This window comes from Capsicum annuum, chromosome 7 (assembly GCF_002878395.1).
Source record: "Capsicum annuum cultivar UCD-10X-F1 chromosome 7, UCD10Xv1.1, whole genome shotgun sequence".
Lineage (NCBI taxonomy): Eukaryota > Viridiplantae > Streptophyta > Magnoliopsida > Solanales > Solanaceae > Capsicum > Capsicum annuum.
The window spans coordinates 189989647-190001490 of NC_061117.1; the positions used below are offsets into that span (position 1 = coordinate 189989647).

At 32.2% G+C, this 11844-nt stretch overlaps 1 protein-coding gene across 19 annotated transcripts in view; it reads left to right on the forward strand.

Annotated features, from left to right (window-relative positions):
• Nucleotides 1–582: 582 nt before the first annotated feature.
• Nucleotides 583–11844, forward strand: part of LOC107878248 — a 15571-nt gene continuing 4309 nt past the window's right edge. The window contains exons 1-7 of one of the 19 annotated variants that reach the window (XR_007043039.1): nucleotides 586–818; nucleotides 5325–5552; nucleotides 5631–5718; nucleotides 5798–5860; nucleotides 7519–7676; nucleotides 10403–10481; nucleotides 11119–11558. Coding sequence is in view for 1 of the 19 variants with exons in the window: in XM_016725166.2 (XP_016580652.2) it covers nucleotides 7203–7676; nucleotides 10239–10278; nucleotides 10403–10452 (564 nt within the window). In the remaining 18 variants the exon portion in view is untranslated. Of the gene's footprint in view, nucleotides 819–5324; nucleotides 5553–5630; nucleotides 10879–11118; nucleotides 11559–11844 lie in introns of those variants that run through there. The other 18 variants (XR_007043040.1, XR_007043048.1, XR_007043037.1 and 15 more) reach the window with 18 other exon arrangements.

An 11844-nucleotide genomic window follows, 5' to 3' on the forward strand; every position in this document is an offset into this window, starting at 1 on the left:
TGTGCTTCATTGCTTTTACCGCGATTTTACTAAATCACCACTAATTAATTATTCTGATCGTCTAAGCATTGAAAAATTGATAATATTTCATAGAAAACAGGTAAAAGAGACATAAAATAATATGTCAACATAAAAAATTTAATTGACTATCGAAATTATATTAGTACACATAAATTGAAATGAGATAGAGTAAGACATAAAATAACATATATTATTTAAAAATGAAATAAAAAGTATTATAAATCACAATAATTAAGAACTTATAAAAGTATATATGTAAAACAAAAATTTATTCACTGTCGAAATTTTATTTGTGTCACATAAATTGAGACAGGAAGAATATTCATATATTATTGAAAAATAATGTAAAAGACATTGTAAATCACATAAATAACAATTTAAGAAATTTAAAAAATATAAAATATTTGAGTGACTCTCAAAATTATACCAGCATCATTTAAATTGAAACAGAAGAAAAAAATACTATAAATCACAATAATTTAAAATATAAAATATTTTAATAATTTAAATTGAGATAAAAAATAACATATAATATTTTGTAGAGTATATATAAGAGAGAGTTCACTAAGCAAGCTCCTCCCCGTCAACATGACTGCTTCACCGGGGGAGGGGCATTTTCGTCATTTCTTGTTTGTCTAGGCTGTGTCAATTTCTAGCAACGCCACGTTGATTGCAGATGTATATAGCCAGATTTTGTGGATGTTTCTCTTAGCGTCCATGGCTATACATATCGCTAAATTGCTGGTTTAGCTGATTATCATCTTCGTTATCATTACCTTCTTTTGCGTTTCGCCGTGGTTAGTTTTCAATTTCTACTTTACTATTTCAATTTGCTTGATGTATTTTGCTTTTATTTTGCATCTTCACTTGTGTTCTGCTGACTGTTGCGGCTTGTGTGACTACACTTAGCTCATAACTTAGTCTGCTATAACTTTAATGGTGATAGGTTAGGTTGATTTTCATTTCCCCACTAGTTTAATTTTACATGTTTAGATTTTGTGGGGGTTGAAAGGTAAATGGTAGGAATGAGTTGAGATTGCAGGTGAAGTGTTTGATAGAAATACTAAGCAAGCTTGAGTTGGTTAATATGAAAATCAAATAAATTTCTGTCAACTGTTGCATCTATAGATGCAATTAGATGTCTACATAGAATTGTTTGGAACCTCTCCTAGAATCTTTTTTTCATAGATACGAGAACTATAAAACGTAAACAGAGTTGTTCTAAGATATAACCAACTGTAGCCTTGCTGCACTATGTAAATTCTTATAAAGAATTTAGGACGGAACCACATCGGATCTATTATTTGCAACTTTATTTTGCATTTCTGCAATAGACTTCCACAGCTCAAACCCGCCTTCAGTTTCTTTTATACGGAAAACAAAGTTGTTACAAATGATGTAGAATAACACAGGACATAAAGAACTTAACTTGTAAAAGTATAATGGATTAAAGTTTCGTCGGAACTTTAATCAATGATACAATCACTAGAAAATTTTATGGTATAAATGCATTCTTTCTCCTACTATATTCTTGGATTGGATTAAAACTACACGTACCATTTAATTGAAGTATTTTAGCTTTCCAAAAAGCTTTACCGACTGTCTAGAATGGAGGTAAATAGTAACAGGTTCTCATTGTACTAGCTGTGACAATGAACCTCAGAGGATAAAGTTTTTTAGATGTGATATTGTGTCTGTCAAGTGTTGCATCTATAAATACAATTAGATGAGTAAATAGAATTATTTAGAATCCTCTCCTAGCATCTTCTTTCCATAGATATGAAAACTATAAAACGTCGATTGAAGAGTAGAGTTGTTTTTAGATATAATCAACTGTAGCCTTACCGCACTATGTAAATTCTTATAAAGACATCAGAAAGCAAACTCTCTGCACAAAATTTGGAATTTTAAAAAATTACTCTTGGCCAATGTTGAAAACGAATGACATGCATACTAAAAAATACCATCTATATCAATGAGATCTTCTGGACATAATGCAACCGATGGCCTTTTGGCCTGTGGTTGTAGCTCTTCTTCACTTTCACCTGTTAAGGGAGAACTATAAAGTTCTCTCAATAGCTCAGTTCTCTGCCATCCCAGGTGGTCTTCATTAATTTTCTCCATCTGAACAGTCTTTCTGGTTTTGATATCCCCATTATAGTATCCATTGCTCCATTGCAACACCCTAGAAGATAATATCCCATATTTTAGAACAGTATCCTGACCACAAAATCTACATAAAACTTACTTCTACAAGGGATATGTAAGTACATATATCCACAGGATTCCCGCGCAACTAAAAATTCTGTGCACTAAGCTCGTGCTCCGTGCGAACTTTGTGGAGATTGGTGACCAATTCATCCACTGGGTAGTACATAATACAACATTATACTCTATAATGCTATTCATTGTGGTGTATGCAAATAATAATCTAGGACAAAGGCAACAACTATGGGATAAACTTAATTAGATAGACTCTTTTGTACAGTCTTTGTGGCTGATAATTGGTGACTTCAATAATCTCATATCCATAGAGCTACAATTGGATTCCTAATTAATCGGTTAGAGACAAAAGGTTTCAAGGAGCTACCCGAGGAATTACAACTATTAGTGGTTTCAACTTCTCCTTCCAATTCAAAATTAAGTGATATTGTATCTGTCAAGTGTTGCATCTATAGATGCAATTAGATGACTAAATAGAATTGTTTAGAATCCTTTGCTAGCTTCTTCTTTCCATAGCTACAAAAACTATAAAACGTCGATCGAATAGTAGGATTGTTCTAAGATATAACGAAGTATGGCCTTGGTACACTATATAAATTCTTATCAACACATCAGAAAGCAAACTCCCTGCACAAGATTTGGAATTTCAAGAAATTACCCTTGGCCAACATTCAAGATGAATGACATGCATACTAAAAAATACCGCTCCATACAAGTGAAATTTTTTTGAGACAATGCGGCCGACGACCTTTTGGCCTGTGGTTGTAGGTCTTATTCACTTTCACCTGTTAAGAGGGAACTACAAAGTTCTCTCAATTGCTGACTTTTCTGCAATCCCAGTTGGTCTTCATTAACTTCCTCGGCTTGAACATTCTTCCTAAACAATCTTCCTGGTCTTCATATTCCCATTATAGTACCCATCACTCCATTCCAATACACATGAAGATAATATCCCATATTTTAAAACAATATCCTGAACACAAAGTCTGCACGAAACTTACTTCTACAAGGGGTATTTAAGTACATATATCCACAACATTCCTACCCAACTAAAACTCCGGTGCACTTAGCTCCTGCTATGCGTGAACTCCAAGTTAGGGCAGAACCACGTGAATCTATTGTGTGCAACTTTACCTTGCATTTCTGCAACAGACAATTTCCACAAGGTGAACCCATCTTGAATTCCTTTATACGAAGAACAAATTTGTTGTAAATGATCTTAACTTGAACTTTAATCGGTGATACAGTCAGTGGAAAATTGTATGGAATAAATGCATTCTTTGTCTTAGGATATTCTTGGATTGGGTTAAAACTACATGTAGCATTTAGTTGCATGCATTTTAGCTCTTTAAAGAACTTTTTCGCTGCCTGAAATAGCGGAAAATAGTAATAGGCTCTCATTGTACTACTGACGCGAGAATTCACAGTAGCCTAAGAGATATGCCACCAGCTTAATGCACAAATTATTCTGAACAAATCTAAACTACACATCATATGGACAACTGAAGGAAGATAAATGCATTGTATTCCGAAGTAAAATACAATTGTTTAATGCCACATACAAATTATATACTAAAAAAATCCAATGAGAGCAAACCTACGCCTTGTTTTCACAGTAAAAGGAACATATGTTGACTCCAACATTATTTAAACACATTCTGGGTAAAACTTTCTAGATGAAGATGATTATTCAATTTTTTGATAAAAAGAACAAAGGTGGAGGCAACATATTATTTCAAGCAGATACTTAAAGGGGAGCCAGAAGAGAAAATGCCGTAGCTGCACAAAAATATACACATAAAATTGTTGGTTGTATTTACTTTGAAACTACTGAACATTTAAGTTTTCCTTACATGTTTTATACTTCATGTATGAAGTTGAAAGCCCTTTAACCATGCATCATCTCCAAGCGTCACATAGTCCAATTTTTAAGAAGGCAATATTCTACAATTTGTTGCCTAGATTATGAATATAAAAAGCCGTATAAAAGTCAAATCCCACTCTTACTCTTCTTATGAACAGTTTTCCATTTTCTCTCTAATTGACACAGAAAGGTAAACATTTTATTCTCATCTTAATAAATTGTCCATATTCATGTTAAATTTTGGAACAAAGTTGTAGGAATAATTTACTATTCTAAGTAAGGTACCTTATCTGTTGCTTTGCCATCTTGTTGTTGATTGTGTCATCCTTTTTTGACCAAACCCCTAGATTAGGACTTTTTCTAGATTGAACATTACCTTTGTGATTAGTGATTACAGGACAATATCTGCTAATGACTTGATTTCTGTTGAAAATTTTTATGGACTCAACTTTTCTTGTATGAATATTTTTCATACTTCAATTTTTTTAGGGGATGGTAAGGGAGATAATTAATATTTTCTTCTTATACATCCTTACTTTGGAAAAATAACGAAAGAGAGTGAAGGATAAGTGGAAGCAATGTTATGATTCTTTTCCTAGGTGATTAAGCACAGAATATATACTTCTATATAGTAGCCTGTATAGTCATGTTATCCATTCTGTTCTATTCGGGTTCATTTAGTATTGCGAGGATTCATTAAGATCATTTACATGTTACGTCAACATGGTGCACTCTCCTAATTTGACTGACCTTGGATTTGCTATACGTTACAAAATTAACTAGGCAGAGTTTAGAATAACCTTCTTTGTTATATAAACTGCACAAAATGTTCTCCTTAGTGTTTATGGACCTTTCTAATATGATGAAAGTTGTATTCTGTCGGATATAATAAATGACATCAACTGCAACATCAGTAAACTGAGTTGCATCTATAATTCTTCTAAAACGTGGTAGTCAACATATGTTTTCCTCTTTTCCGCAAAAGCAATTCCCTGTCTTTGTCTACATATCTATTTGTCCTTCTTTCTTTGCTCTATTTTGAGTTGGTGTTGTGTAGTGCATTTCGCGTTCATGCCCGACTTTTTAACTTTAGCAAATTCCGTTATTTCTTTTACAATTTCTCACATAGTTTGGCTACATATGTCTGGAGCTAAGAAAAGGGCCCCTACAACACATTCAACCCAGAATAACAAATGTCCATGTTTGTCTACTACAGATGCTGAAATAAAATTCAATCGGCATAAGAGATATAACAAAATTTCTCCAATTAAAAAAGAGGCATTATTATTGCAACGGTGCACCAGAGAACTCGATTCAAGGAAGCGTGTTGCACAAGTTAATGCATTGAATACTTCAACGACATCAATATTTTTTGCATCTAATTCAACATCTCAACAAAACAAACCTCTCATAATAAGGGATGTTTGTGTTACGACAACACAAGGTTAGTAAATTAAACTTTGCTCTTTACACATCAAAATGCTTGGAAATACGCACCTATTTGAATCAGTTTATTTATTAGCTACTACATCTGAAGTTAATATATCATCGGGCACTTCTACTAAAGGGAAAAGTTTGCTTCAGCCTTTTTGCATCTTCGAGACAGGCAGGTATAATCATATTTTCTCTATTAACATACTATTGCCATCATGCATTTACTCATGTAATTCATAATTGGTCTTATATTAGGTTCTAGATCACATACATCTAATGACCAATGTAGACTTGCTTGGGGAAATATAACAAACAAAGGTTTGTATTTGTGTCGACATACAACAATATTTATTGCTATTTCTTTAACTCTAAATTGATTTTTAACTTTTTCTGCACTATCCAGGACATAAGATTAATAGAGGTCGTCACATTAATGTCAATATGTTACAAACCGAATATATAGTTCTGAAAGTTGTGCTAAATTGTAAATTTGTGGTGCAAAAAGATTCTAATACGAACCACCTACATTTTGTTGTGTAATGGTTCAATTAAGCTCACAACACATAAAATGCCTACTGAACTACGACATTTATTCTTAGATACTTCTGAAGAGTCTCAACATTTTAGAACATATGTTAGAAAATACAATAATATGTTAGCTTTGGCTAAAATATATCATGGTATTTATACCTTTAGAGTTCAAGAAAAAATATACCACTTTATTGACGATTTATACCCAACAACTGGAAAAGGAAAAAAACTTGCAACTATATTTTTATGACAATGAAAATGAAATGACAAATAGAATTGGTTGTTCGACTGGAATTTCAGAAATAATAGTCAGAAAATTGATGAGTATTTTAAAAATTAATCTGTATTCTTTTTTCCTTAAATCTCTATCTGATGTTCCAGAACTGTCACACTTTTACACTGCATTGAAATGTGATTGGTTTAGATCAACGTGTATATAAACTTCCTACTTCATCTGAAATTTCAGCAATATGGGTTGATGGAGATGTGTATTCTATCTCCGCACATCATATTCGAATTTATACTCACAATAATCAAAGACAATTAGTTAATTGTTATTACGGATGTTATGAACCCTTGCAGTACCCATTATTATTTCCATATGGTCAAAATGGCTAGCATTGTGGTATGAAAAAATACAACCACATAATAGTATCACACATTGTGCTCCCTGTGAACATGAACACTTACCAAGTGTTAAAAATATGTGTTCAATAGATAACTTTCTTGATATGGAAGCTCAAATACTCAAACAACAAAAGAAAAAAAAGGAATACTATCTCTTATCGTGAATATTATTGCTACAAAATTCAAATGAAAAATAATGAAAATGATGAACTCTTACATACTGGAAGAGCATTCCAACAATATATTGACATGTTCTGAAAACTTGAATCACAAAGACTGGACTTCTTTTTCTTCAATCCAGAAGTATTTCGAATGGAAGTTTTGCAAGGTCTTCTTGATGTCTTAAGACATGGTGAAAGAGATGCTATAAAAATTGGAAAATAGATATTCCTTCCAGTTACATTTACGGGAGGACCAAGAGGACCCAAGAGACATACGTTGGCGTTATCTTGATGCTATTGCTTTAGTCCAACGTCTAAGAAAACCTGATTTATTTTTAACAATGATATGTAATCCAACATGGCCAGAAATAAAGGAACATTTGTTACCTACTGACAAAGCACAAAACAGACCTGATTTAATTAGTAGAGTATTTAGAGCAAACGTTGAGGAAATACAAGCTAACATACTAAAGAGAAACGTATTTGGAAAGGTTGTTGCTTTCATTTACAGTATAGAATTTCAGAAACGCAGTCTCCCACGTGTATATTTTCTTATAATTCTTGCTAATGAATACAAATTGTTGACACCTGAGTCCTGTGACAAATTTATTCGTGTTGAATTACCTGATTCTAATAGAGAGGTTTACTTACATTCAGTTGTTGTCCGTCATTGTGGCCACTTAAATCCTACAAATCCATGTATGAAAAGTGGATATTGTAAATTTCACTGTCCTAGAGATTTTGCTGAACGAACTTCAAAAGGAAAAAACTCATATCCAACTTATAAGAGGCAACAATCGGGACATACTACAAAGGTTAGAGAACAATTTCTCGATAATTCTTGGGTAGTACCATACAATCCATTTTTACTTCATAAATTTTTAATTGTCATATGAATGTAGAAATATGCTCTAACATCAAAGTAATGAAGTATCTTTACAAATATATTTGCAAAGGACACAATAAAATTGCTTTTTATATGCACGAGTATGATAAACAAATAGAAATTGATGAAATAAAAGTGTATCAATCTGCTCGGTGGGTATCTCCGCCCGAAGCTACATGGCGCTTATTTGATTTTTCTATTAGTGAGATGACACCAAGTGTTTACCATCTTCAATTGCATCTTGAAGACCAACAATATGTTTCTTTTAAAAGTGCTCAAAGTATAAATTCAATTATAAGAAATCCAATGATTAGAAAAACAATGCTAACCGAATTTTTTGTAATGAACCAAACAAATAAAGATGCTAAAGAACTTAAACTACTATACAAAGAATTCCCTGAATATTTTGTATGGTCAAACACATATAAAATGTGGACACGTCGAAAACAATGTTCAGTTATCGAACGTATTGTGACGTCATCTAATAGAAGGAGAAAGATATTATCTCAGATTGTTATAATGAATGTACGAGTGCCAGAGTCATATAGAGATCTTCGTAAAGTCAACATATTGTTCTACTTTTAGAGAATCAACAGAAAAAAAGGAATTACTACATTCTGATAACAGTTTGATTGACTGTATGACTGAAGCTGTGAGTTACCAATTACCATATAGTTTGAGATGATTATTCACTATGTTATTAGTGTATTATAATCCTACTAATTCTAAAGAATTATGGGAACAATTTGATGACTCTATGTCAGAAGATTTTAAAAACTTGGGAAATATTGAACTTAAAGATATTTGCCGTCGAGTTTTGGACCATATTAAAGATGAATTACACTCGATGGGACATGATATTAATGAGTACAAGCTTGTTCTAGAAAATATTAAAGCCTCTGCGATTACCAAAGAAGCAAAAGATGTTCAGTTTGAGAGAAATATAAAAGTTTGCGAAGAGGATTTATTATTAGAAAATAAATTTAATATTGAACAAAGAAGAGCTTATACCGTAATAATTGATAGAGTTTTTCAAATAGAGCAGCAGCTTTCTTTATTCATGGAACCGGAGGAACTGGTAATAGTTTCTTAAATCAAAGTCTATTAGCAACGATAAGATCAAAAGCATTTGTTGCATTAGCAACTGCAAGTTCTGGTGTCTCAACCTCTATTCTTCTTAAAGAACGAACAACTCATTCACGCTTTAAAATACCTATTGATGTTGATGAAAATATTAGTTGCAATATCAACAAACAAAGTTCACTTGCTTCTTTGATTCGAGATGCAAAATTATTTGTATGGGATGAAGCATTAATGCCTAAAGGAAAAATTATTAAAGCTTTTGATTTACTTTTGAAAGATCTCATGGATATGAGGATGCCCTTTGGTGGAAAAGTTGTTTTAGGTGGTGATTTTAGACAAACTCTTCCTGTTGTGAGAAATGGAAAAAAAGAAGACTTCATTTCACAAACCTTATTATACTCACAAATTTGGAACCAACTAGAAAAATTGCACCTATCAGAGAATATGCATGCAAGAACAGATCCAGCTTTTTCTGAGTACCTAATAAGGATTGGAAATGGAAAGAAAAACATAACTCCAGCGACAAAGTTGAAATTCCCAAATCTTTGCTCATTTCTTTTACTACCGAAGAACAATCTCTTGATGAATTATTCAAGGTAACATATTCTAACATAAATTCGTTATTTCATAACTCTTATGCTTTAGATTCCCGTATTATTTTAACAAAAAAAAATGATTATGTTCATGAAATAAATGTTATGCTTATATCAAAATTTTCAAATACTGCAAAAATATTTGTTGAGATTGATGAAACTATTGAACCAAATGATCAAAGTCAATTTGAAGATTATCTACATACTATAAAGCCCGCTAATTTTCCACCTTACAAATTAACTTTAAAAGAAAATTGCCCAGTGATGTTACTACGAAACTTAAATCCTTCTGAAGGTTTATGTAATGGTACACAATTAATGTGCTGTAATTTTAAAACACATGTTACAAGTGCTAATATTGCTAGCGGTGATTTTCAAATAAACATGTATTTATTCCTCGCATACCACTATCAGCTTCAGCAGATGAGAACTTTTCGGTTCCTTTCAAGAGAACACAGTTTCCAATACGATTATGTTTTGCTATGACTATAAATAAAGCTCAAGATCAAACTTTAGACTATATTGGAATTTATTTGTGTGAGCCTGTTTTTTCCCATGATTAGCTTTATGTGTTGTCTAGAGCTAAAAGTTCAAAAGGTGTAAAGTTGTTGATTAGGTCATTGACATCAGATAACAAAGATGATCACTCAACATACAACGTTGTTTATGATGAAATTATCAAAAAAGCATTCAGTTAACTAACAACATAAGAATTTTTATTTTTAATATACTTGTCGTGAAATATATTAACTAATGTCTTCAAGTATGTACTGCTTATGTTGCTTCCACTTGTTGATCCCTTCCTATTTCATTAGCAAGCTTTCGCAAAAGAAATTGTTTCCCCTGAAGTTTTAGGTACGCTGCTTATACAATTATCAAGTGAGATTTTAATTTAAATAATATTGTCTTTAAATGCTTTGAATGTTCCATGGAAGATTAGACTTTTTTTTAATTCTTCCTGTATTCAATTCATGAACAGATAAGTTCAGTAAATGCGAGAAATCAAAATATAAGTTGAAAATGCTCTAAGAGGCACCTTCGATTACAAATTGATTGAGGTGCGTGCTTCACAAGTTCCATTAGAGATTGATTGAAGAAATTTCCTGCAAATTTATGTTATTTTTAATTTACCGACCGCCTATCACATCAACTTGATTTATCTGACTTAATTAGCTGGTTAAAACGCATCATTACACCCGAATAAACATCGGTTTTTTCAACTTTAATGTCTGCATTCTTTGTTAGACACTTTTGAGTCTAACATTTGGTGTGAAACTGATTTTATTGTTCTTTTCATTTGTATCTAATGACTTTTTTCGCCTTCTGTTTTCAGCTGAACAGACTACCACAGTATTCATAGCAACATATGACATTAATACAAGAAAGTTGCAGATAACATCCCTTCACTTCTTTGTGATACATGAAACATATAACTTTCGAAACATAGCTTCAAGATCACAATGACAAAACCCGACTTTAGTTTTAATTTTCCCGATCAGTGTCTTTGTTTCATGAAGCTATTTGTCATTTCTGCTGAATTCAATTTCTTAAGATTTTTTTATGCTAATAAAGATGAGAATGAAAGAGCCCGACTTTAGTTTTGGTTTTCCTGATCGGTGTGTTTGTTTCATTAAGTTACTTCTCATTTCTGTTGAGTTCAATCTCTTACAAACTTTTTGTGATAATAATTTGCAGGTGTTGCTGTCACGGTTCAAATTTTGGTAATACAGATGCAACAACAAAGGATTGCAGTTACGCCTTATTTATGTGATAGTTTCTCATACTATTTTTATCAACTGGCTTGTTTCCCCTACCACATGATAGAGACTACTTGGAAGCAGTTGGCCATTGTCCTACTGGCTTGTCAATTAGGAGCTATTTTGATTCTCTCAAATAAAACAAAGTAGTACATGTTCAATCTTTATCATATCCGCTAAAACGTGTAACGTCTGCCCTCATTTCAGAATAAGAAGAAGAAAGAGTAGACTGCACATTTGGTTTATCCACTTAACCCATTTTTCGTTATAATAAACTTCTTTCTCGCTATGTCAATTGTAACATACCATCAATTACAAGATCAACAAACTTTGATGAAATGGCTTCCTCTTGAAGTTAACCCCAATGTCATTAATTAGGTATATCTTTCTTTCTCTTTATTTTCTTCATTTGGTAGTATAGAATAGTATAAAGTTTGTTGATTTGTTTTTCCTGATATAGACTTCATTGAATTAACTTCCAAATATATTGATGTCACTATGAAAAAAAATATCACATTTAATAAGCTGATCAGCTGAAATTGTTATTTATCCACTAATTGAAATGATTAATGCAAATTTTTGATACCTTAATCAACTGGTTGGTCCTCTTTTATCCCAAAAGAAACTACTCTTTCCCACCTCAAATAATTCCATAGATACCAGA